This window comes from Sinocyclocheilus grahami, unplaced genomic scaffold, assembly GCF_001515645.1.
Source record: "Sinocyclocheilus grahami isolate Dianchi unplaced genomic scaffold, SAMN03320097.WGS_v1.1 scaffold121.1, whole genome shotgun sequence".
Lineage (NCBI taxonomy): Eukaryota > Metazoa > Chordata > Actinopteri > Cypriniformes > Cyprinidae > Sinocyclocheilus > Sinocyclocheilus grahami.
In genome coordinates this window covers 2,002,064-2,029,902 of record NW_015505300.1, presented here as the reverse complement: position 1 = coordinate 2,029,902, position 27,839 = coordinate 2,002,064, and the positions used below count along the sequence as shown (strand labels likewise).

The window sequence follows — 27,839 nt, the reverse complement described above, 5'->3', positions numbered from 1 at the left end:
GAATAGGCTTTTAACACGTTTTAAATCACATGAATGCAAAAAAAACAACAAAGGTATTTTAAAAAAATAACTAAAATAAAAAAAAATTAAATTAAAATTTTTTAAAAAGTAGCTAGTATGAACATGATGCATTCAACTGGCTAGATAGCAACTGTATGTTGCATATTACCAAAATTGTATAATAGTTGGTATGACAGTTTACCAAAAAAAATAGTATTTCAGAATTTTTATTTTCTGTGAATCATAAGGGGCGAAAAATTATTATTATTAATTTTGCAAATTGTACAGCTTCAGTAGGATGTCACTGGGAGAGGTCTGGCCCTCGCCACCCCCTCGGTGGGGCCCCAAGTGTGCGCAGCGAATCCTCAGTCAGATCGCGGACAGCAGCGGGGAGATGCTGCCGTCCAGAACGGCAAACCAAGACACTTTACGAACAAATTGGACAGTTCTTTCACATTCGTCCAAACATGGATAATAACGACACATATCTGCATCTTAGTAAGTGCTTCGTAATTTGACGTTTTTCTTTTTATTCCCGGAAGTCGTGCTGTTTTCTTTCCATGCCTCTGCGTATGAGTGCCCCCCCCCCATGCCGTGTGTTATCTGAAGTACGGATTGTTCAGACGGACTTTGGACGAAATGCTCATAAATTGTACGTGCTTGAGTTATCGGCGCAGTCGTGTCATGTGTATTGACTCGGAACCAGTGCCAATGTTAAAATCAGGTGATAAAGATTGTGCCTCTCAGTCAGGGTCAAGGGTTGGCACTTTAATTGCGGTTATGTAATTTATAGCTTTCCAGAGCGCCTCTTGTTAAACTGTTTGCTGTCGAGTAGTTATTAATGGCTCTCAGTTGGTATCTGGACAGCAGTGTGTTGTGGGTTATTTATTTGTTTATTTATTTATTTAGTAACAGTTTTGATTCTTAGAATGCGTTTAAAACCACCCAGAGCTGCCGCAAACAGTATCAATCATTTACGAGCCTATAGAAGATCCGAACATTTTGAACTACATGTGGAAAATGTTTATTAATTTTCTTGTCATGCAGTTAGACTTACGAACATCTACATTTGGCTTAGTCATCAAATTTGAGAGGAAATGCTGCTGGATGGGTCTGACAGATCATGCGCCGGTTTCTTCTGCAACTTAATCCAGCATCCAGTTTTATCGTATGCTTCATTTCTTTCTTTTGGTGTTGAAATGTATGCACACACTGTGTTTGTGCCATGATGGGATGGAACTCTTCATCACTTCGTGGTTTCCCATTATGAAGACTTCACAAACTTGAATATTTTGCAGATACCATAATGTCAAGTAATTGTTTAACAGCTAAAAAGAAGACGTTATGCTATTATAGGATCATAAAAAAGTCCAAAATGTATGGTATGTTTTAATATCACTGGGATGAATGATCATCCTGAGAATGGTTTACACTGCGTTCAAGTTTGTGACGTATCGTCCAGCTTTGGTTAGAAAGACTTCTTTAGTGTGTATTGAACTGGAATATTAACTATCACCTGTACAGCCTTTAATGCATTGTTTAATGCCTTTAGTGGGGTGAAAGTGTGTGGACATTTACCACAAAACTAAGGGCCCGAGCTATACTTGTCACAGCATATATCATCTAGCCTGGAGTCATTTTGTTGCCTTCATTAACACCCTCCTTGTTGTGTTTATTAATCTCACCCCAGATGCTGTTGTTATTCAGAGACGAATTGAGGAATATAAAGTCTATTTTAAGATTTTATCAGGCACTCAATGAGTTGCGCGCTCTCTAATGTCAGTCGCTGCCTCGAGCTGCGTAATTTGTGTTAGGCGCGTTTTACGCACAGAGCATTTTCGCACCCACGGCCTCAGCGGGGTCATGCTAAAAAAACGAGCACCTTTTTCAGCTTAACCCTCAAGCATCCTTCGTATAGCAGCCCTTAATTGGTCCTTCGTGGACAAATTTGGGCACGAAGGTCTCAGGTATGATCCCAATTTTTATTTATTTATTTATTTTAAATAAATGTCATATCACACTATCTTCGATAAAAAAATAAATATAAAAAAAAAAAATATATATATATATATATATAATATTTTTGTGGTTTTTATGTAAAATATGCTTATTTTTATATTTAATATTTCTTTTACTTCAGTAAAAAAAAAATAGGCTTAATTCAAAATCAATCATAAGTTCAGACAGCCAAAACCTAAAAAATTGGTGACTTTGGTGACATCTGGTGACATATGATGGTATAAAAATGTCAAAATATCATAAATATCAATAGCCACTATTTGGCTGTGGTACTCAATGGCTGCATATAGACTGAAATCTATAAATCACTGTTGTAACGAACTTAACCTCTTAAGTTTTAGATTTTATCACAAGTTAAAATTGTAGAAAAAAAAAAAAACATTTGTGTTGGGTGAGACTATACAAAGATGCCAAAATATGCTTACAGACAAATCTGACTATGCTATAAGAAAAAGACAAAGTAGGAGACTAATAATTTCTTTCTAACAAAACATCACATTTCAATAACTCAAAAAAGTAAAATGGTACCAAACAGGTAATAATAAACAATAAACCTAGCAAGTAGCATGTTTCAGACATGTTTTGTTTGGAATCATCAACAAATATTGCAGTAGGACTTTGATCTGACTTTGAAGTGTGTGTGTGTGTGTGTGTGTGTGTGTGTGTGTCTATGCTATAAGAAAAAGACAAAGTAGGAGACTAATAATTTCTTTCTAACAAAACATCACATTTCAATAACTCAAAAAAGTAAAATGGTACCAAACAGGTAATAATAAACAATAAACCTAGCAAGTAGCATGTTTCAGACATGTTTTGTTTGGAATCATCAACAAATATTGCAGTAGGACTTTGATCTGACTTTGAAGTGTGTGTGTGTGTGTGTGTGTGTGTGTGTGTGTGTGTGTGTGTGTATAGTGGCTGATTGGCACATTTAAAAAAAATGCTCAGTCATAGGCTCATTCAATTCTTTGTTTTTGTATGTGTGAGTGACTGTTTTTATTCGACAAAATAAAAAAAAATGCTAATGCAATGCTTTGTGTGTGTGTGTGGGTGTGTGTGCGAGTGTGAGTGTGAATGTTTGCCACATTGAGAATGTTGTATAGGCCCTTCATTTATGTGTATGTATGATCTGCATTGTCTTTGTTGAATTGAGTCCATTTTTTTGTGTGTGTGTTCAGGTGGCAAATGTAGGAAAAGTAGCCAAGTCTTGTACCGCTCAGATTAAAGAAAACTATAAAAAAATTTTAAAAAGATTTTGCCCACATTTGTCCCTAAGCATGCTTGAGGGTTATACATGGTTTTAAAGTAATTTTTGTACAATTTGTAAATTGCATTGTTGTCATGAAAATGTTAATTTTTTTATTATGAATTCATTAGTTTATTATTAATAATTATTAATTAATTAACATTTATTTTATATTTTATGTTGTGATTTCATTATATATATATATATATATATATATATATATATATATATGTGTGTTGTGTCTGTGTGTGTGTGTGTTCGTGTTAGTGTGTGTGTGTGTGTGTGTGTGTGTGTGTGTGTATATATATAACAAGAATGTAGAAACAGTGGGAGCAGACCAAAAAAATCTGTTGAAAGAAATACACAGAAAACTAAAATTTAAAAATACTGTTTTTGACAAAAAAATATATTAAAACGGTAAAAAATTGGCAATAGCTATTCATTGTTGTACACATATAGGCTATATAAAGGACACAAAAGACCATCATTAATGAAGTGTGTGCAAGCCAAGAGGGATACAGCTGCAAAGAATTTCTATTAATTGTCTCCAAAATTTGGAATGGACAAAGCATACTACATCTGATGATCCCTGATTTTGTGTATCCTGAAAGAGAGAGGCCTTGGCAGGCTCTTCAGCATTGTTGTAGCCATGTGTTCAGCTCATGTTACAGTAGTCGGTGAATAGAGTGCATGATGGACATGTACAAGGCCAGTGTTGCGTCTTGGGTGTTTAAAGACTTTTTTTCTTCCTTGTGTTTGAGGTGGTCTCATTAGATAAAGCTGCTGTATCCTATTCCATCTTCACTGTTGCAGCTGAATGCGAGTGTTGCCCTTCTCATGTCCCGAGAAGAAACCTAACAAATCATTGCTTAGATTGACCTTTCATCTGTGTGTGTTTGATGTTGAAAAAGTATGGGATGATTCAACAGTTTATTGAATTTTACCTAACATAGCATAGGGCGAGCATTGTTCTCTCAGCATCATTTCACCATTGATCAAATCTATTGGGATCGGGATCAGCATACATACTATCCTGAAAGAGAGAGGCCTTGGCAGGCTCTTCAGCATTGTTGTAGCCATGTGTTCAGCTCATGTTACAGTAGTCGGTGCATGATGGACATGTACAAGGCCAGTGTTGCGTCTTGGGTGTTTAAAGACTTTTTTTCTTCCTTGTGTTTGAGGTGGTCTCATTAGATAAAGCTGCTGTATCCTATTCCATCTTCACTGTTGCAGCTGAATGCGAGTGTTGCCCTTCTCATGTCCCGAGAAGAAACCTAACAAATCATTGCTTAGATTGACCTTTCATCTGTGTGTGTTTGATGTTGAAAAAGTATGGGATGATTCAACAGTTTATTGAATTTTACCTAACATAGCATAGGGCGAGCATTGTTCTCTCAGCATCATTTCACCATTGATCAAATCTATTGGGATCGGGATCAGCATACATTAGTTTGCATTAAACGTAGTCTGTAGCTATTCTAGACCTACACAAAAACACTAGAGCACAGAATGCCTGATGCATTAGATAACATTCAGTCCGAAATAGCAATGGTGAACACCTTCATCACAGGCCTGGTTGTTATTCAGCTTGCTAATCTAATTGACAAATTTTTCTGCCCCAGTTATGGCAGTTTCTCCCAAGGACAGTCTCAGAGACAAACCATGTTCCAGATCGCTCACCCACCCCATGCTCTTGGTTGTGTCACTTCTGGTCCAAGGTTATTCCTAGATAAAAATGTATTCAGCTTCTTTACTCATTTATATTGTTCTCTGTATTATCTATTATTATTTTACACTGAAAAATCTGATTAATAAAGATCTTGTCGTTCAAGATGATTTTTTTAAACCACAAAGCCAAATCAGCACACATTGGTTTGCATTAAACGTAGTCTGTAGCTATTCTAGACCTACACAAAAACACTAGAGCACAGAATGCCTGATGCATTAGATAACATTCAGTCCGAAATAGCAATGGTGAACACCTTCATCACAGGCCTGGTTGTTATTCAGCTTGCTAATCTAATTGACAATTTTTCTGCCCCAGTTATGGCAGTTTCTCCCAAGGACAGTCTCAGAGACAAACCATGTTCCAGATCGCTCACCCACCCCATGCTCTTGGTTGTGTCACTTCTGGTCCAAGGTTATTCCTAGATAAAAATGTATTCAGCTTCTTTACTCATTTATATTGTTCTCTGTATTATCTATTATTATTTTACACTGAAAAATCTGATTAATAAAGATCTTGTCGTTCAAGATGATTTTTTTAAACCACAAAGCCAAATCAGCACACATTCCTTCTCTGACATTTAGAACTAAACCTTATTATCAGATTTTGGGCTTGCATCAATAAAGCAGTTCCCCTGTGAGCCACGGGATGATAATCTCTTTAATCTGACTAGGTAATCCAGCATCAATCCACCACACATCCCCGGGCGGATTGTTCAATCCAGCCTCACCCCCTTATTTAGCAGGAAAACAGATACTTTAGGATCCAGCATAGTATATCTATCTTCCTGAAAAGATAAACAGACAAATTAATTGACTGCAGTTTGTCAAAATTGCATAGCAGGTCATGGTGGTGCCGAAACAGAACAATGATGGCAATTTGTAACTCGATTTGCGATCTAATTGGTAGATTTTTATATGATCTGTTTATATCTCACTGACAGATTTAGGGGAGGACATTTTCCGTACAAATAACATCATGCAAATTCATACAAAATCGCTACCTTATAAAATAGTTACGTTTTCTGAGATCGGGTTGTAAAAAGTAGTCCAAATTTGCTTGATGGAATTCTCCTCTCTTTGTAAAGTTGCAGTCCTGAAATGCTGTATGTCCAAGGCAGGGAGTACAATCAAATAACCACTATTTTCTTCATGTTCTTATACAAGGTCCTACTAAATGCTAAGGCACAATGTTCTCTGTCCTAAAGTCAAGGTTTCCTTTTTTTCGAGCTAGAAGTCTAGGTGTTTGGGTTTAAACACTATACAATCATCTCAGGGTTTGTTTCCATGCAATTTCAAATGAGTTTGGGAAACTAACCTGAATTTCAAGACTAGTTTTCAGCCTAATTCTCACTACCCTGATTTCAGTTATATTTTACATTTTCAAGATAAGCACTCCCAAAGAGTCTTCTTTGAGAATAATTCAGTTTCTTATGGCTCCTTAAAATTATTGTGACCTACAGGGCTACTATATGTACTATATTATAAAGCCACACTATGTTTAATTGTGCTAACAATACACTTCTTAGACTAATGTACGCTCCACAATCCTATTGAAGCATTCAGAAAAGCAATGGCAGTCACATATGGTGTTCTGTGCTACACAAGCTTATTGAATATTTGGATGATTGAGTGACTATTGATCTTCCATAATCTCCACTAGAAAACAAATTATTGCTTATCATTCTGTCATAGAGATTTGCTGAATAATCAACAAAATTATTACTTCTATTCAGAAGTACCACATCCCACTTAAGCTGCCTTTTTTTAAGAAACCAAGGCTGCATTTATTTGATCAAATATACAGTAAAAAAAAGCAACTTAAACTATCTATCTTTAAATATTATTACAATTTAAAATGACTGTTTTCTATTTAATGCTTTGAAATGTACTGTAATTGTTTCCTGTGACGCAAAGCTGAATTTTCAGAGTTCAAAAGAACAGCATTTATTTGAAATAGAAATCTTCTGTAACAAAGTGAAAGTCTTTACTAAACATTTGAACTGCATCTATCATATTGTCAACATTTATTTCTAAATGTACATTAATGATCTGTTAAGCTTTATAGAAAGTAATAATGTAAAAAAAAAAAAATACCTTAGATTGAGCAATTTTTATCTACATACACCGCGGGTCGCCACCATGTTTCTACAGTAGCCCTAAACGGACAAACTGCTCTACACAGCGCGTTTCGTCACTTTGTTGTTCTTGTGAATAAAACACTGACACAATGATGAACACGTACATTAATATTTGCAATAACATCGATTTATTAAATAATTAAATAAATATAATTCCTTAATTTACCTTTGTAAAGAAATCTAATTGCTCTCTGCTGTCTTTACCGACGACTTCTTTTAGTCCTGTATCGGCCACCGTAGCTTCTCTAAAGGGAGGGGTGAGCGGGGGACTGAGCCGTTGGTTGCATTTCGCAACCTCACCGCTAGATGCCACTAAAATTTACACACTGCACCTTTAAAGCAGCACTATGTAACTTTTGGCGCTCTACCGCTTAAAGGGGTCATATGATGTTGCTAAAAAGAACAGTATTTTGTGTATTTGGTGTATAAGGTTAAAAAAACAGATCATTTTCCACATACTGTACATTATTGTTTCTCCTCTATGCCCCGCCTTTCTGAAACGCGTCGATTTTTACAAAACTCATCGGTCTGAAAAAGCGAGGTGTGCTGTGATTGGCCAGCTATCCAGTGCGTTGTGATTGGCCGAATACTTCAAGCGTGAGACGGAAATGTTACGCCCCTATCATACTGTGATGATGCCCTGTCAGGCCGGAGCTATGATTCAAAAACATGAAAACCCATTATAAACGAGGCATTCGTTGCATCCAGTGGGGACACAATTATGGATTATAATGACTTATACTCTCTTTTTACGCGTTGTGTTGTATCGCGCCGTGTAAACATAAAACCATTTGTGATCGGAGAAATGACAAACAACAAGCCCTACTCTACACTGCCCAAAAAACTCGCTTTAAATATATAACGTGGCTGACTCTTAACTTTTATAAAGAATATCTCTTTGGATTTGAGACTTTAGTCTTTGGAACTTTACAGATCTTCTTTATGCACCAAGAGCTTGTAACACTCCAAAGAGAAATTAAAAATTTAAATCGCATCATATGACCCCTTTAATAAACAGAACTGCACACATCCCACAGAGGAACATTATAACCAAAGCTACTTCTCTAAGTTTATGTCTATGGTGATTCACGCAGGTATGTGTTACTCCGCAGCGGTGACGACCCGACCAGGCTACAATAGTCCATTATTCTGTCCGATTATTTGCCTGGCGTGGCGTATAGTGGCCTATCATTAGCTAACTTACAGACAATTCATGCATATCCATTTATATAATGTATAAATAATGAGCATGTGTACATTTTAGACCAATGAATGAGAGACCCGAAATTTGATGTGCGTCTGAAATTTGATGTGTGATGATCCATGAGTCCTCGCAGTCACTGCTAGTCACTTTTTTAACCCCTACTACTGTGCAAATGTCACCAACCATTACTCCCATCATTGACACGGCCCCCAGATGTCTCACGGCATTTCTAGCATGAAAATGTCAAACTGTCACAGTACATTTTCTGTATTTATATAGTAGATGAGTAGAGAGAAGATATTTGTAAAACATTAAGGAATCAACCATGTATTCATATATTTTAAATTTTAATGATTATTAATAAATGTATTTTAATATATATTTTAATATTAATATTACAAAAATAATTTAAATTAAATATTTAGATGTATAAATTGTTCATATTAATTTCCAGTTGCATTTACTGTTGATGGTGGATACAGACTAATCACCTCCTTCTGTTCTCAGGTTCTTCTTTGCAGGTAACACATGGTCACCTGAGCTCTCCTCCGTCACAGCCTCCTCTCGGCTCCATGGCGTCCCACCATCACCCCTCCATCATCAACGGTCTAGGGTCGCCATACTCAGTCATCACTTCTTCCTCCCTGGGCTCACCTTCAGCCTCCATGCCCACTACCTCCAACATGGGCTATGGAGCGCTCAACAGTCCACAGGTACAGCACTAAGAAGGACAGAGAAAGAGTGTCTATGAAAGTGGTTCAACTAGGGGCAAACATTTGGATTAATTACGAATAATTTCAAATGTTTTTAAAAGATGTCTTTTATGCTCGCCAAGGCTGCATTTATTTGATAAAAATACAGTAGAAAATACTAATATTATGAAAAGTTATTACAATTTAGACGAACTGTTTTCTTTTTATATATATTTTAAAATGTAATTTATTCCTGTGATGCAAAGCTGAATTTACAGCATCATTACTGCAGTCTTCAGTGTCACATGATCCTTCAGAAATCATTCTAATATGCTGATTTGGTCATTTATTTTTGGTGGCGAAGTCATTTCAATTAATTGGTTAAAAACATTGGGAACACTGAAGAACAATCCTGAAATTTAATTTCTGTATACTTTCATTTATTGTAGTTACTTTAAAATATTTTTACAGAAACTAGGAGTGCTCATAGACAGAGCCGATCCTCCATATACGCAAAGTACGCAAGCTGCGTAGGGCCCCCGAAGCACCAGGGGGCCCCCTTGCTCTCAAAGATGATTTAATTTTAGTTTAATTTTTGAATTTGGCCAGCGGTTATGAAAGCCGTTTATGTCATTTCTTTTAATGTGGTGCGCTGTCGCCCTAGGGTCCCCAGAAGTTTAGGATCGGCTCTGCTCATAGATTAAAATTAAACTTGGACTATATAGTAGGCCTTTGAATATTATAAAATCAGGCGCCTTGGAGTTAAAAAGACTGAGAATCACTGGTCTATTAGACACTGTAGTATTTATATCACAAGACTCAACATAAGGTCTGCTAGATTTTAACATCACAAATGACAAACACAACATTAAATTATTCATACTAGCAAACTATTTCAAATTCTCCATTCTCACATCCTTTCTAAAAGAGTGCTACCATCTCTGAGTTTAATGAGCACAGCCTTTTTCTTTGCTTTGCTTTGGATCATTTGTGCTATTTCACGGAAGAGAAAGTGGGACATCCATGCTTCCATGCATCAGAGGAACTTTTGCTGCAAGAGCGAACCAGCGAGGCAAATGCAGAATGCTCTTTTAATGCATTTCTCCTTTCCTCTGCAGGGCCTCCCTTCAGCCTGAGGGAGAACAGCCCATTCAGTTTAGTCTAGCCTAAAAAGAGCTAATGTAGCGTGACGGACAACCCTAATATAACCTTGGCTCACATGGAGAAAGATATCATTGCGTTGAAGCTGCGCTACAGCGGGCGCAATATGCGACACTTCAAGAAAGCTGTGGAAACCTGCCATACTATTAGCTGTAAATAGCGTCATGTGTGAATGTCTCGCCTGAAAGTAGGGACGCCTCTATAGAGGAACGCTTCTCGTGAGTGAAGGCCAAGTGCTCTGAATAATATATGGGCTATAGGCAGCAGATTAAAGGGAGTGAACGTGATGGTGGCTGCTGTGTATCACCTTCCGAGCATCTTTCTGCCTCACTGAACGACTCACCGTTTCAGGATAGCGCTCTCACTAAATGAACATGTTTGTGTGAGTGTAAAAGCATGATGTCTTGCTTTTACTGTTTGAAAGAAACAAATGTAACATTTCTGATTGCTTAAGTCAACCTGAAATCAAAACTGACACTATTTACTTTTTTAATGGATGTTCCTGGTCTTATTATCCATACATATTCCAAATAAAAGATGACTTAAGTATGTTGTATGTAATTTAGTATTTGGTTACATTTATGATAAACTAATATATATATATATATAAATTCTTTCCCCAACTAAACTATGAGACTAAGAGAGAGTTATAGAACTTTTAAAGAACTATACAGGGGCTTAACGTGTTCTTTGTATGGCAGTGGTGCTAAGAACCACTGAAGAACTGCTGAAGAACCATATTGGGCTAAACAGGTTATTTTTATATGGTAGTGGTGCTATATAGCACCTCAACCACCCCAAAGAATCTCTGAAGAACATTTTATTTTTAATTGTTAATTTTTTACCTAATTTGGTGTTCCTGGTCAAAAATGACCTGACTTGTTTTCTTTCAGTTAGCCCAGGTTTTGTGTTTCATTTTGGAACTGATTGGTCGTAGGCCTCATTGATTTGAGCTTATGCGCTTATATTTTTGAGGGAAAAAATTATTATTTGTGGATAATTTTTGCAATGTTCACTCAAAACCTGAGGTGCATAAGCTCAGATCAGTGAGGCCTACAATCAATAAGTTCCAAAAAAAATCTAAATCGTTTCTAATTGAAGGAAAGCAGTAACACCATAAGTGTAACAAGGTGGGAAACAATCACAAAAATGATCAACATTTTTTGGGAAGTTGTTTTACCTTGTGTGAGCAGTCAGTAAGTTTTAGTCCTATGCAATGACATTATAGCATTTTCAGAAATAGAAAATCCTCTCCTTGTCAAAATGACTAGTACACAAATGAGGGTTAAGTGATGCAAGTACTGCTTAACATTATGCACATATTTAATCGAAAACATGAAATGTGAAATATTGGAAACTCTGTCGCAGCTGGATGACAAAATAACCATTTAAAACTCATACACTTGATGATTGAGTACATAGTGCATAGTGTAAGTGCATAGTGTATAGTACATAATTTGGGACACGTCTATAGTCATGAAAGTGTACTCTCTTTGAAAACAAGTGGCCTTGTATTTTCATTAATTTCATATTAACTGCAATATTATATACTTTTAAGATTTGAAGTACATTTCAAGTACACAATTAAGCGCACTTCTTTTTCACAAGGTTAGTAAGTTCACATTCCGGTCTGATTCTATTCTGGTTTGTGACTCCCACTTTCAACTATCCAATCTATTGAAATAAAGTCACAAGCTTGTTGAATACATTAATTATACAGCATTTATGCAGCAGGAGCTGGTTGTTGTGTATAATGCTTGAAGGCTGGGATTAGTGCACTGTTGGGTTGAAAGCTAAATACTTCTTCTTTGCAAAGTTTGGGAAAAGACAAAATTGTTAAAAATATGCACTAACAATCGCAGAGCTGCCAGCTTCATTCAAAATGCACATCCTGACATTGCATTTTAAAAAAAAGCTCAGCTTTTTAAAAGTCTATTGACCCATTATGGTTTAGTTGGTTTGTTTTCAGTTTCCATTCCCTGACCTTACTATCTTTCTCTGGGCATGTGTGTCTAATTCTGTAACAGCATCTGACCTATACTTGAACATGATCTTGTTCCGCTCATACATCCCTCTACATTGCGAGTAAATCACTCGCATATGCGACTAAATCTTCACTCTGGGCGACTAAATTATGTCTAATATTAGCCAATTGCTAATAAATTCTCAGATTTTACTCGCCAGTGTGAGTTGGAGGCTAAGTATAAGTTTAGCTATCTGTGGGGAAGCTATCTGTGGGGAAGCTATCTGTGGGGAAGTCGTGGCCTAATGGTTAGAGAGTCGGATGTGTAACCCAAAGGTTGTGGGTTTGAGTCTCGTACCGACAGGGATTATAGGTGGGGGGAGTGAATGTACAGCATTCTATTCCACCTTCAATACTGAGGTGCCCTTGAGTGCATTTAACCCATCCAAAGTGAACACACACACACACTATGAACACCCAAGTGTGTTCACTGCTGTGTGTGTGCACTTTGGATGGGTTAAATGCAGAGCACTAATTCCAAGTATGGGTCACCATACTTGGCCACATGTCACTTTTAAAAACTTTTAGTTTTTCAGTTCATCTGCAACGCACCTGTATTTAACGTACCGTAAACTCGCCGTTGCTTTGTTTCACATACACACGGGCGCTCACCTATTATCGTCCCTGTTTTGATTTCAGCAAATCAGTTCGAGCGAACGCACACAACCTGATTAATTTTCATGAATCCAGTAGCTCATTAATCCTTGGTGTGTTTTATATTGTTCTTATTAGTAGAATTCGTATCATTATTATCTAATCAGTATTTTTGTTAGTTTTTCCCCAATTTTTTATTTTTTTTTAGAGAAACACTGAATGCCCAAAAAAGCACCAGCACCAGTCCGAAGTTCAGTTAAAATGACTAATATGCATTCATACATGGTTATCAAGTTTTAATTCTAATTACTAAAGTTCTATCATTAAATAATATTGATTATCATATTATGATGCTTGACTGACTGATGTTAAGAGTGTACTTTCAACTGTGCCATTTTACAAACAAACAAACATATACATATATATATATATATATATATATAATATAAGTCTGGCGACTAAAAAATGTACTAGCCAATGGCGATTCAATTGCCAAGGTGTTCGTAGAGGGCTGTCATAAAACTTGCCATGTCAAGTATGACCGTTTGCTGCTCTCTACTGGTGAAGACAAACTCAATGTACACTTAGCCAATACATTCATTGTAATTCATTACTTTTATTTATTGTAACACTCTAAATTCTATATTCCATAGTTTCGTATTTCACATTTCAACCATCTGGAAAACTGTATACTATACATGTCTAATAAGGCACACATAAAGTGAATGGTGTAAATGAACATTCAAAGGAATCAAGTCACATGATCCAAAAAGGAAGTCCTCATTTTGTAACAATTTGATTGTTTAGGTGGTGGGAAACCACACACACAAGCTTACTCTGTTGATCGTTTCTCTCTCCTTCCTTGCAGATGAACTCTATGAACAGTGTTAGCAGCTCAGAAGACATTAAACCTCCTCCAGGACTGGCAGGACTGGGCAGTTACTCCTGCAGCAGCCCGGGGTCCCTCTCCAAACACATCTGTGCCATCTGTGGAGACCGATCCTCAGGTAAGTGCCCTCATACAGCACCCGCACACTAGTACATGTTTAGTCATGCTAATTCTCTCCTTGACTGGAGCTTGACTGACTTCCTGGAGCCTGAGTGGGATATTTCACCCAAAAATAAAAAAGCTGCCATCATTTACTCCCCCCACCCATATTATTCCAAACTTGTATGAATTTCTTTCTTCTGTGGAACTTGAAAGAAAATACTTTTAACCCAAAAGATTCCACTCCTATTGACTTCCATTGTATTATTTGTCCATACTATGGGATTCAGTGGAAACCGAAACTGTTTGGTTACAAACACTCTTCAGAATATCTTCTTTCATTTTCCAGAAGAAAGAAAGTCATACAGGTTTGGAACAACATGGGTGAGTAAATGATGACAGAATTTTTGGGTGAGCTGTCGCTTTAAAGACAGATATTTTATTATCAAATGATATGATAATATGCCATCTTTCTCTACCTACAGGGAAACATTATGGTGTTTACAGCTGTGAAGGATGCAAGGGCTTCTTCAAGAGAACCATCCGGAAAGACCTTTCGTACACGTGTCGAGACAGTAAAGACTGCCAGATTGACAAGCGCCAGCGTAACCGCTGCCAGTACTGCCGCTATCAGAAGTGTCTGGCCATGGGCATGAAGAGAGAAGGTGAGTGACTCAAATGAAACAGACCATCATAAATTAATTGTGTAGGTATTTTTTTGTTTGTGGATTATTGTTTGAAGTAATAGAAATGTTCCGGTTGTACAGCGGTGCAGGAAGAGAGGCAGCGCGGTCGGGAAAAGAGTGATAATGAGGTGGAGTCTACCAGCAGCTTTAATGAGGAAATGCCAGTGGAGAAGATCCTGGACGCTGAGCTTGCAGTGGAACCCAAGACTGAAGCTTACCTGGAGTCCAGCACAGGCAACTCGGTGAGACACCTCTTCAAGTTCTGTAAAAAGCAATGTGATGTCCAGTAATACTGTAAAAAAAAAAATAATAATATATATATATATATATATATATATATATATATATATATATATACAATATATATCATTTAAAATAATGGTATTCTATGTTCATATACAGTATCTCACAGAACACCCCTCACATTTTTGTAAATATTTTATATCTTTTCATGTGACCTTTCTAAAGAAGCTGAGGGTAAAGGTGTTGGATTGGCCAAGCATGGGCATCCTCAAACGGAAGGTGGAGGAGCGTACATATTTTTGATTCTCAGACAAATGACCCAGTGACCAACATCTGCCAGGCTGCAGACAAGCAGCTCTTTACTCTTGTTGAGTGGGCTAAGAGAATCCCGCACTTCTCTGACCTGCCTCTGGATGACCAGGTCATCCTGCTGCGAGCAGGTCAGTATGCCTCTATTCAGATGATAAATGTGTGTGTAGAGTGCACGAGCCTCTCTCATTGTCGGTGTGTGTTTTTAGGTTGGAACGAGCTGCTCATCGCTTCATTCTCACACCGTTCTGTGACGGTTAAAGATGGGATCCTTTTGGCCACTGGCCTGCATGTCCACCGCAGCAGTGCTCACAGCGCAGGGGTCGGCTCTATATTTGACAGGTAAGGTCACAACACAGAGCCCATCACCTCCTCAAACCCTCCCTAGATGCACATACCCTGCCCCCAAAATCATATGGACATTTAAGCCACACTTGCAAAACAACTTACCGGTATAACTTACACTTATAACAAAAATACCAAACCATCTTTCAAGTAAAACGTTTCATAACAACAAATGCATATATGTACTGATTTTCGATGCATTGATCCCTCTGCATTTTAATATGACATTGTCCAATTTACTTGTATAATTTTAGGATCATTTCAATTAGAATTTTTGATATATTATATTATTGAATCCTTGTAAATCCAATCTAAATCCATTATAATGTTTGCAGGGTATTAACAGAGCTGGTGTCTAAGATGAAGGACATGCAGATGGACAAGACGGAGCTGGGCTGTCTAAGAGCTATCGTCCTCTTTAACCCAGGTCAAGACCTGTCCCGAGCACTCTCAGAACTTATAAATCTGATCTAAACACTCCTTTGACTTCTCATGAATTATTATAGTTAATAGATTTAGACTGTTGATTTAAAGTGTTACATTTTGGAATTGCAATTAATTATATAAAAATGATAAAAATAGATATGTAAATATAAACTGTTCTAATGGAATTCATGGGGGCATTAGAATTTTATAAGAAGTAGTATGTAAGAAGCATTTAATAAGAAATATTTTATCTTTGTAAAAGATCATTTTCTTAATCAGAATATATTAATCATTGTTTTATATCAAATATAATGATGTTAATATTTAACATTATATATTGTTGCATTTATTATATTGATTAAATATACTGCATTATATTATATTGTATATATTATTGTCATTTATTATTATTATAATATACAATATTTTGTCATGATTCAGTGCTTTACAGCAGCTTGTCAATGTGGCAGTACCCTCAAAAGGTTTTCTTTTATAGATGCTAAAGGATTGTCAAACCCGTCAGAGGTCGAGGCATTACGGGAAAAAGTGTACGCTTCACTGGAGGGTTACACCAAACACAACTACCCCGATCAGCCCGGCAGGTAGTTCCCGCACTGCCACCGTGATACTTTATTGATGTAACAGCACTCCTGTTCTTCTTTATTTTATGACAGACTTTGGCTCGTTACTAGTGTGAACTGAAACAGTATGTAGGTCATGCAGGTGTCGTTTTTTCTCTTTTCACTCAGGTTTGCCAAGCTGCTCCTCCGTCTGCCCGCTCTGCGCTCCATAGGACTGAAGTGCCTGGAGCACCTGTTCTTCTTCAAACTCATCGGAGACACACCTATAGACACTTTCCTCATGGAGATGCTGGAAGCGCCGCATCAAATCACATGACACACGTCTTACTGCATGTAAATATTCCCCAGCGCACACTTAACCCCACTATAACAACAAGAAGTTCTTATTTTGTACCAAGCACAATGTGAAAAACAAATAAACACAAAAGATTTGTATTGGTATTTTCGAAGAAAGAGACACTGTTGAAGTGAATTGTAAGAGTACTGTAAACCTTTATTTTGTACATAGATTTTGCCATCTGTGATAGTTGCAGAAACTAAATGTGAAAATATTTAATTCAAAACAAAACTGTATGAACAGTCACCAGCAATGAGTTTAGAATTCTGTGAAAATAAAAAAAATAAAAAATTTAAAATGTTGTTTTATTGTTGCCTTATTTTGAAATAATCTTCAGCGGAAGAGATGCAGTGTGAGACATCAAAAAGATATGCAACTAAGAGCTGTAAAATAAAACTCAGGTTTGTCTCAGACAAACAGTTCTCTTGTTTTAATAAATTTTGGATGGATGGATGGATGGATAGATATGGATGGATGGATGGATGGATAGATATGGATGGATAGATAGATAGATAGATATGGATGGGTGGATAGATAGATAGATAGATAGATAGATGGATGGATGGATGGATGGATGGATGGATGGATGGATAGATATGGATGGATGGATGTATGGATAGATATGGATGGATGGATGGATAGATATGGATGGATGGATGGATGGATGGATGGATGGATGGATGGATAGATAGATATGGATGGATGGATGGATGGATAGATAGATAGATTTCCTAAACATCTGTTTATCACTATGCGCTGCAAAATATGGCAAATTTATGCAGCTGATGAGAAACCTTATAATTATCTGTTTTGTTCAAGCATGTGTTCCACATCTCTGTTGCCCCTACATCTACAGTACACTAGATTATTAGATAGTCACTGCATAGTCAAGTCAAGCTCTTTATCTGTATTTTCATTATACAAGTGCATTATACTTATAGAGAAATAAAAATAAGTTTATATAACTATAAATTAACTCAAAAATTAATTATATTTATGGCTTTTTTTAATATATATATATACATACGCTCTCAGAAAAAAATGGTACAAGAGCTGTAACGGGCAAGTACACCTTTTCAAAAATTGCTAATATTTGGGTACTAATCCTTGAGGTACAAAAGTGTACCTTTTGAAAAGGTACAGCCCCAGTGACAACTTTTGCACCTCTTTTTCTGAGAGAATACAGTATTTACCCCTCCAAATGTTTAGGTTTTTTTTTTTTTCATTAAGGATTTTTTATAGCAAGGATGCATTTAAATTGATCAAAAGTGAACTCTCTGTTCATCAAGGACACTAAAAGAAAATGTATCAGGGTTTCCACAACAATATTGATCAGCACAGCTGTTTTCAACATTGATAATAATAAGAAAATCAGCATATTAAAATGATTTCTGAAGGATCATGTGACACTGAAGACCTGAGTAATGACTGAAAATTCAGCTTTGACATCACAGGAATAAATTACAATTTGAAATATATTACTGTAGAACATAGTTATTTTAAAATGTAAAAATATACACTAGAGTTGGGGTTCTCGGACTCGAGTGCAACTTTTAGCAGACTTGGGACTCGGACTTGAGTCCAACTTGGTTAAAGGCTCGCACTCAACTTACGTGGACTCGAACCCAACACTAATATACACAATATTAATGTTTGTTTGTTTTTATATTTTCAATTAAGCAAATGCAGCTTTGGTGCTATAAGAGACTTCTTTTAAACACATTTAAAATCAACTGAATTTTTATGTGCAGGTTACATGGTTAGTTTTAAAAGGTCTACAAATTCAACATCTTCAGGCTACAATGCAGTGCCTGAGCAATCAATAGCCTGATGCAAACCTCAAAGTACCTGTCAACAACACGTCTGAGCTGGAACAGCACTAGAACAACAGCGATATAATCAGACACAGACACTGAATGAAGTGGCCCAAATTGTCCTCAAAGTCTCTTTTTCTAAACAATAAACCAAAACACTGTGAGAACATGATCTGTCTCTAAGGTTTAGCTTTTTTCATTTTCTCTAACTTTGTTCAGACTATTAACAACAACAGTGTCTGAACAGAAAATCTCTTGCCTTTGATTGTTGGGGACACGTGGACTAATGTGTCTCAGTGGTCCCTGGGGCAATGTTGAGTTTTGAAACACATATCCAAACCAGAAGACAGAAATAATCACTGCAGTGTGTTTGGAGGTGTGGTACACTGCTTTAACATTTGAAAGACATTACTTCAGAACAAAAACCACTTCCCATAAAGAGGATGTTTTCTCTCTCACTTTCTTCACAGCGCGTGGTCATTTTATTGCGACAGGAGCTGAGAGAAAAACCGAAACATTTATTACATAGCACAATATAGTTTTTTTAATGACTACATTGTTGGATTTGGTTTGATTTTGGGTATTAGGAGATCATTACTCCGACGTCCTTCTCAGTTCAGCTTATGAATCAGCTTTGGCAGCTATTTGAGACACATGCATACCTTACCAACCACCCAAACAATCACCAAACACTCAAATGACCATGGCCTCCTACATCAAACCAACTCTTGGACCAAATCGAGTGACTCAGATTTGAAACAAGAGAATTCTGTTGGGCCTTTTGTCAATAGTATGTAGTTTAATTTTCGTGACCACATTAGAAAGGTCAAACACCGTCTGTGTCAACTAAATAAAGTCTGGGAAAAGTGCAGGACCTCTGCAGTGACATGTTTTGGTTTCTCTGAATTTGATTAAAGAGCTTCGTTTTGATCCATAAGCTGACCTCGTTATGAGCTTTCATGCACTGAAACCCAGTATCAAAACCACTGGACACTGAAATTGTAATAGCCATGATAAAAAATAAATAAATAAATGAACCGTTCATCCCATTTGTGGAGCATTGAGATCCAAGGACATTTTGAAGAAGTCACTGATTCTTCTGTCAGCATTGTGGACACATTGTTGACAGTGTGTGTGTGTGTGTGGGAGGTTAGTCTTTACATCATCATGCTTTAATTGGGCTGCGGTGTTTAATTAAAGTTTCTGGCCAACAGGAGAAATCCAGCTGGCATACAGTATAAAAGAGTCAAAGCGCACAAGGACAGAACAAGGTGAGTTCAGAAAGACGCTTCCCTTTGGTAAGTCCTTCTCTGCATGCAGACGACTTTGATGATGAATGGCTGCTTTTCGAAACAACAAACTTCAATGTTTTGTGATCATATCATGTCTTTTTTAGACAAATAGGTGTTTTTATCAGTGTGGGCTGCTCTGTTGAGGGTTATCATGACTGGATCTGCTCTGGTTTCATTTCTCCTGGCGATGGCCTGTGTTCTCCTGCCACTGTGTGCTGCTCAAGGTGAGTCGGATCATTTCTGGATCTGTCCATCCTGGTCCTGGTGACTGCTTGGATTCAGCTTGTGTTGTTGTGTGCAGGCAGCTGTGTGGGCAGATGCGACGAGCAATTCGCCCGCGGGCAGGTCTGTAACTGTGACTACAACTGTTTTGTCCATGGCGAGTGCTGCAAGGATTTTGTGGATGCCTGCACTGCTGGTAAGACCCTACCATCTCACAATGACAATTATTTTATAATACTAATTTACTTATTTTTGAAATTTGAATAGTAAATAATCAAAACTATGAATTTATGCAGTGACCCAGAAGTATACTTTATTTTAGAATGCTGGATAATTGTTAATGCGTTTCCTTCACTACCTGGCCCAATTCATTTCTTTTCATTCAAAAACTTTTTTTAAATTACTATAACAATTGTATATACTATTTTCATAAATATAATAATTTTTATTTTATGTAAACAAAAGCCTTAAGATCAAGTTTTTTTTTCATTATGAGGGGTCCAAACTTTTATAGAGACTGTAAAAGTATTACTGTAAGTATTGACTGATCGTTTATATGTACTTTTATCATTTTAATACATAATTTCTATAGTAAGTTTCCTCATTTTTAAACCTTCTCCTAATATTATTTAATTTTACACTCAAGGAGGGCCAAAAATAATTTTCTTTTGTTGCGAGCAATTCGCCCGCGGGCAGGTCTGTAACTGTGACTACAACTGTTCTGTCCATGGCGAGTGCTGCAAGGATTTTGTGGATGCCTGCACTGCTGGTAAGACCCTACCATCTCACAATGACAATTATTTTATATTACTAATTTACTTATTTTTGAAATTTGAATAGTAAATAATCAAAACTATGAATTTATGCAGTGACCCAGAAGTATACTTTATTTTAGAATGCTGGATAATTGTTAATGCGTTTCCTTCACTACCTGGCCCAATTCATTTCTTTTCATTCAAAAACTTTTTTTAAATTACTATAACAATTGTATATACTATTTTCATAAATATAATAATTTTTATTTTATGTAAACAAAAGCCTTAAGATCAAGTTTTTTTTTCATTATGAGGGGTCCAAACTTTTATAGAGACTGTAAAAGTATTACTGTAAGTATTGACTGATCGTTTATATGTACTTTTATCATTTTAATACATAATTTCTATAGTAAGTTTCCTCATTTTTAAACCTTCTCCTAATATTATTTAATTTTACACTCAAGGAGGGCCAAAAATAATTTTCTTTTGTTTTGTTTTGTTTTTGTTTGTTTTTTCAAAGCTAGTTTTAATTGCAATGCAAAACAAAATGCAATGCAACACAATGTTGACTAAGTGTTGTACAAATAAATGTTCCTCAAAAGCCTGATCATGTATCATACTTATTACTGATATTTTAACATGATTTTTCTTTAAAAAAAAATCCACAGAGGTTTGGTCATGTTCCAAATTTAGAAGCCTTAGAAATGCATGTATCAAATACGATACAGTCGGTTTTATAGTGTTAAAATAGTTGTGTGTAATTGGCAGGAGACTCTTGCAGGGGTCGCTGTGGTGAGGCGTTCCGGCGCGGCAGACAGTGCGAGTGCGATTCAGACTGTGTGCTCCATAACTCCTGCTGCCCCGACTACAGCGAGCAGTGTGGTATGACACAAGACTCTTATTTAGACTTGTATTATTATTATTTTTTAATACAGACCCAGGGACCCCCCAAGTATAAAACACTACATAAAATTGCTTAACTATATAGGCTACTAGCCTACTTAAGATCATTATAATGTTCATTGTAATTGTTAGTAATGCTATGAATATTGAGAAATGTATATGTGATCTTCACTGACTTGATACCAGTTTTATTCCTGTTTTGACTTTATTCTCGTCTTCATCAGATGCTCTCTCCCAGTTGCAAGCAGCAAGAAGTTCAAAACTAAACAAACCAACAGGTATTATTTTATTATCTATTTAATCCTTCTTTTTTTTTTGGTATGATTGTGACCCTTTTAGCAATTTGAGGGACCCCTATAGTGCTGATTGGCAGTAGATTCTGTAGAGGATATTCAGGAAAAGGTCATTCACTCACAACTCCTGCTGCCCCGACTACAGCGAGCAGTGTGGTATGACACAAGACTCTTATTTAGACTTTTATTATTATTATTTTTTAATACAGACCCAGGGACCCCCAAGTATAAAACACTACTTAAAATTGCTTAACTATATAGGCTACTAGCCTACTTAAGATCATTATAATGTTCATTGTAATTGTTAGTAATGCTATGAATATTGAGAAATGTATATGTGATCTTCACTGACTTGATACCAGTTTTATTCCTGTTTTGACTTTATTCTCGTCTTCATCAGATGCTCTCTCCCAGTTGCAAGCAGCAAGAAGTTCAAAACTAAACAAACCAACAGGTATTATTTTAATATTGCCTATCTATTTAATCCTTCTTTTTTTTTGGTATGATTGTGACCCTTTTAGCAATTTGAGGGACCCCTATAGTGCTGATTGGCAGTAGATTCTGTAGAGGATATTCAGGAAAAGGTCATTCACTCAAGCTGCAACATGTTAGACATAAAGACCAAACTGTCTTCAGTCCCTCCCAAAACCAAAACACCAAAGAAGCCTGATCTGAAGCCCCTCGGAGCAGCTAAGAAGCCTTCAGTCAGTCGGAGTGAGGAGGCGGGTTCATATACCTTTAGGTTAATAGTAAAGACAAACTGTATTTCACTGACTACTGAAGAGGTTCACTGGCACAAAAGTTGGTTATCTATTTAATCCTTCTTTTTTTTTTGGTATGATTGTGACCCTTTTAGCAATTTGAGGGACCCCTATAGTGCTGATTGGCAGTAGATTCTGTAGAGGATATTCAGGAAAAGGTCATTCACTCAAGCTGCAACATGTTAGACATAAAGACCAAACTGTCTTCAGTCCCTCCCAAAACCAAAACACCAAAGAAGCCTGATCTGAAGCCCCTCGGAGCAGCTAAGAAGCCTTCAGTCAGTCGGAGTGAGGAGGCGGGTTCATATACCTTTAGGTTAATAGTAAAGACAAACTGTATTTCACTGACTACTGAAGAGGTTCACTGGCACAAAAGTTGGAGCAGAAAATAAAACAAAGCATATATGAATTGTGGAAATAAGTCAGACATCCACTGGTGATCCAGTCTGGCTGGAACCCCTGTAGCTCTCATTTTGTATTAACTTCCGATTAGATAATGAAAAAGTGTATTTTTACTTGCTGTTTTTTTAGATTATACTGAGGAGTGCATGGCAGTATGTCTCGCAGCACAGCAAAGCCCAGATCTCATGAGAGATGGTAAGTTTTGTGTCTTCATTATATATACAGTTAAATGGTAAAATTGTGAAATACAATCGCTTTTTTAAAATAACAGTTTTCTGTTTTAATTTTCAAATGTAATTTATTCCTGTATTGGCAGAAGCCATTACACCAGTCTTCAGTGTCGCATGATCCTTCACAAATCATTCTAATATGCTGATTTAGTGTTCATTAAACATTTATTATTTTTATCAATGTTGAAAACAGTATAATTGTCAACATTATACATCTTTACTGTCACTTTCGAACAATTTAATGCTTCCTTGCTGAATAAAAGTATACATTTCTTTCAATAAATAAATAAATAGATAGACAAATAAGTCTTACTGATCCCACACTTTTGAATGATAGTGTATATGTATTTTACATTTTTTTCAGACACCAGACTGAATAACTTTATGGCTCCATCTGATGCCGCATCACTTCCTGCTGGTGGCCCTCTGCCCCAGGACATCAGCCTCTTCGCTCCTCTGACACCCTCTGACATACCCGGTTACAGCTTTATGAGTTTGCTTAAAAAGAATGAACCAATTAAAACTAAAATGTATTTGACTTATTATGGGAAAGAGACAACTAATTCAAATCTGCAGACATTTCCATGTGAGCTGATGATCAAAATATTAACCAAACTACATACATGCCCTCGCAGGCATCGGTTCCAACCCTTCTGGGTTCCTACTGCTGGACTCTGGTCCTGATCCTGCAGCTGGACCACTACAGGCAGCGGGACCTTCCTCTGGGAGTCCCCTAACCATCCCTGTGCAGGTGTCCCTCTCCATCAGTGGACAAGGTGATGGGCCGTCCAGCGGACCTGGCTCTGCTGCAGGTAAACCCAGCACTCTCGCAGACATCGGCCAGGCCATGGCAGCCAGCAGTCCTGCAGCACCAGGTATGGAACTTCAGTAACACTTATGAATTTGTTCACATCCCTGTAATTGCCACCTGTGTATGGAAAATATTTGAAATTAGTTGTATTCAGTATTTAAAATATATAACCATATATAAAATATACTGTGTCTATCTTTCATGTTATATACATCTGTTCAATCGATTCATTAAAATACACTACTGGTCAAAGGTTTGGAATTTGTTTGGGTACAAATACAGTAATACAGCAATACTGTGAAATATTAATACAATATAAAATAACTTTTAACTATAAATGTTAATGTAATTTCTTCCTGTGATGGCAATGCTACTTTTTCAGCAGTCATTACTCCAGTCTTCAGTGTTATGTGATGCTTCAGAAATCATTTTAATATGCTGATTTGGTGCACATTTATTGTCATTTATTGGTGCTCAATTATTAGTAATGACATTGTCAGTGTTATTAATATCAATAAAATGTCGTCACTTCACAACTTTGTGGAAACCGTGATACATTTTTTATTCAGGATTCTTTATGAATAGAAATATCAAAAGAACAGCATTTATCTATAATAGGAAATATTTGGAATCATTATAGAAGTCTTTACTGTCACTTTTGATTGGTTTAATAATAAACAGATTTTTTTCTTTTTAGTCTTCTTTACCCCAAACGTCTGGATAGTAGTGTATCACTGTTTCCTAATATTAAGCAGCAAAAACTGTTTTCGACAATAATAATAATGTTTCTTGTGCAGCAAAGCAACATATTAGAATGATTTCTGAAGGATCATGTGACACTGAAGACTGGAGTAATGATGCTGAAAATTTAGCTTTTCCATCACAGGAATAAATTACATTTTACATTGCATTTAAATAGCAAACAGTTCTATTGCTGTTTTTACTGTATTTTAACCAAATAAATGCAGCCTTGGTGAGCACAAGGGACTTCTTTCAAAAACATAAAAAATCTTGCTTATTTTAAACTTTTGACCAGAAGTGTAAATTAAATCTGAATATATTTGAACCATTCATTTCTGTTTTTTAAGATGCAAACTCGAACCCTGATCTCTGCAGTGGCCTTGCCATTGATGGAATGGCAACTCTCTTCAACAACTCCATCATAGTTTTCAGAGGTACAACTTCTTTATGTATGTACTGTTGCGTATAGTGCAATTTTTTATAACAACACTAATTAAGAAAAGTGTTATCCATCTCAGGTCACTTCTTTTGGCTGCTGAACCCCAAGACTAGAAGAGCCGGCCCTGCTCGTAAAATCACTGAAGAACTGGGCATCCCGTCTCCCATCGACACGGCCTTCACACGCTGCAACTGCCAGGGCAAGACCTACATCATCAAGGTACCAAAAACCATCACTGTGTTCGCAACCCTTGAAAATCCACTGAATTGTAAATATTCTCTCACTAAGGGTGACAACTACTGGAGTTTGGAGAATGGTGTTGTGGAGCCTGGATATCCCAGATCTGTGTCCCAGGACTTTGGTGGGCTCACCGGTGAGATCACTGCTGCTCTGCCAGTCCCAGCTACCAGAAAGAGACCCGAGTCTGTGTACTTCTTCAAGAAAGGTGCTAACCGGAGCCCTCTGTGTCCTGTGTTTGGTTAGAATAATTAGAAATGACCAAAATGAGAAAATTAATCATAATGTGTGTTTTTTAATTAGGAGGCATGGTTCAGAAATTATCTTTTCCTTCTGGAAGTGGACCAACTTGCCGTGGAAAGAGATCCAAAAATTCAGACAAAATTCCAAAAAATGTCAAACAAGCAGGTAATCTGAATTATTGTTGTTAAATTGAGGTACTCTAAGAAAATTGTCTTGCAATGTATTGAAAAGAATATTTAAAATGTAGTTATATCAACAAAACGGTTTAGTATTATTTGTGATTATAGCATTTATTCATTTGTAGTTTTTTAATATTTAGCTTTAACTTACTTTAATGGCAGTGTTAATCATTTTTGCAACTTTAGTAATTTCTCATTTTATTTCATTCAATTACCAAAGCAACATTTTCATCTATTTATATTTTATTTCAGCTTTATTTCAAATAATGGAAAGATTTTAGTTAGCGTTAACGCTGCAGCAGAAAAAAAATTAGATGCACAAGTTATTTATTTTATGATGTTATTGTCATTTGACAGAGATCCAGTTGTCAGGGGAGATCAACATCAAGCTCAAAATGAAGGGCTTCCCCAGCCCTGTGACATCAGCCTTGTCCATGCCCAACCCCAGGAAGACTGATGGTTTCGATTACTTTGTTTTCTCTTGGCGTAAGTGTCTACATTTTATCTTGCAACAAGTATTTCCTGTGTAATTAAAAGAGAAGACCGTTTGTGAGAGGATTTTAGCGTGAAATGTGTTACTGATTTGAGTCTCATTTCAGTTTCTTTTGAATCAGTGCATTTAAAGTGATGCATTTAATAACAGCATCTCTGTGATTTACAGCTAAAGTCCTAAACGTCAAGGTTAGCGGTGATCTGCCCGCTTTGACGGCCCCTGTCAGCCACTCCTCCCAGCAGAATGACATCAGCAAGTGGCTCAACTGTGCCTGAAAGCCAGCATGAAACAAACACCACTAGCAACTGCATGGCGAGAAAGATTCTCCATTTATTAGCAAAAACCATTGAACATTGCGTCAGTATGATTACTCACAAAATATAAAATAAATCTAACCAATGTTTTAAAGCACATTGAAACAAAACATGAAAGTAAAACTGCAGTAGGCTAATTCTGGGTACTCTGAAGGGTCATTCATGGTGTTTCTGCTGGTCAGACGCTGTAAAGGCGAGTGGATTTAGAAGGGAGTGCCTCTGTTGAGTCCTCGACCCCGACTTCCACGAGGAAAAACACCACCTGCAGGAAAAGATTGAGATACAGACCCAGACAAACCAAATCAAGTTACATTGAAGATGTAGACATCCAAAGTTATTAAAATGTCTGTTTCTACAGAACAAACACCAAATTATACAATCAAGCACAAAACTGACAAATTAAAAGCTTTCTGTATGCATGTATATTCACGTAATCTTTGCTTCATTAAAAAAAAAAAAAAAAGAGAAAAAAAAAAGAGAAAAGTTTTCAAATCCAGTCTGTTACTTTTTGGGAGAAAATGTGACTTATGATATACTGAGAGTTTATATATGAGTAAGAGGATGGATGTAAAAACATGGGGTCTTAACCTCTCCTGATGATCTGGTTCCTCCGCGGCAGCTGGTGCTGAGGAAGGAGCCGGCTCGCAGGTTTGGCCTGACCAGTACTGGTGCTGGTATCTACAAGAGGAAGAGAAATGGGGTGATAAACAGGGTCAAATACTTACGGGTAGAAAGAAAAATAATAGAAACGAAATCACCCCCTTTAAAATCACATCCAAGTGAAAGCTAGCTTATGTCAGAAAAAAATAAAGCAAAAACATTGAGTTGGAACAAGGATCACCCCTTTGTGTCAGTATTTTCTTGAACCACCTTTTGCTTTAATTACATCCTTTAGTCTGTTGGGATGTCTCCACTAACTTTGCAATATTTACCCACTCTTCTTTGCAGAACTGCTCAAGTTCAGTTAAATTTGATGGTGACCGTTTGTGG

General features: G+C 36.8%; 2 protein-coding genes and 1 long non-coding RNA gene across 4 annotated transcripts; 2 read left to right on the top strand and 1 right to left on the bottom strand.

The window, feature by feature from the left end:
* Window positions 1–323: 323 nt before the first annotated feature.
* Window positions 324–16,975, top strand: LOC107589872 (retinoic acid receptor RXR-gamma-A). Its single transcript, XM_016278447.1, has 10 exons — window positions 324–498; window positions 8,843–9,048; window positions 13,674–13,812; window positions 14,279–14,458; window positions 14,561–14,721; window positions 15,033–15,162; window positions 15,241–15,373; window positions 15,712–15,803; window positions 16,299–16,404; window positions 16,552–16,975. Exons 1-10 carry the CDS (start codon window positions 468–470, stop codon window positions 16,697–16,699), a joined length of 1,326 nt encoding a protein of 441 aa, XP_016133933.1. The 5' UTR covers window positions 324–467; the 3' UTR covers window positions 16,700–16,975.
* A 3,002-nt stretch (window positions 16,976–19,977) lies between these two features.
* Window positions 19,978–26,827, top strand: LOC107589871 (proteoglycan 4-like). 2 transcript variants are annotated; one of them, XM_016278445.1, is made up of 13 exons: window positions 19,978–20,050; window positions 20,128–20,244; window positions 21,572–21,685; window positions 21,931–21,984; window positions 23,292–23,357; window positions 23,757–23,870; window positions 24,028–24,267; window positions 25,292–25,378; window positions 25,463–25,602; window positions 25,672–25,828; window positions 25,924–26,028; window positions 26,400–26,528; window positions 26,704–26,827. In XM_016278445.1, the coding sequence occupies exons 1-13, from the start codon at window positions 19,978–19,980 to the stop codon at window positions 26,808–26,810; spliced, it is 1,503 nt and encodes a 500-aa protein (XP_016133931.1). In that variant the 3' UTR covers window positions 26,811–26,827. The 2 variants fall into 2 exon arrangements, with proteins under 2 accessions (XP_016133931.1, XP_016133932.1); XM_016278446.1 differs by having other exon boundaries at window positions 24,028–24,269; window positions 25,306–25,378.
* Window positions 26,828–26,841: 14 nt separating this feature from the next.
* LOC107589874 (uncharacterized) lies at window positions 26,842–27,567 on the bottom strand. The gene is made up of 2 exons (XR_001609716.1): window positions 27,438–27,567; window positions 26,842–27,111 (listed from the first exon to the last, which is right to left on the bottom strand). It is a non-coding gene; the product is annotated as an uncharacterized lncRNA (long non-coding RNA).
* Between the last annotated feature and the right edge of the window lie 272 nt (window positions 27,568–27,839).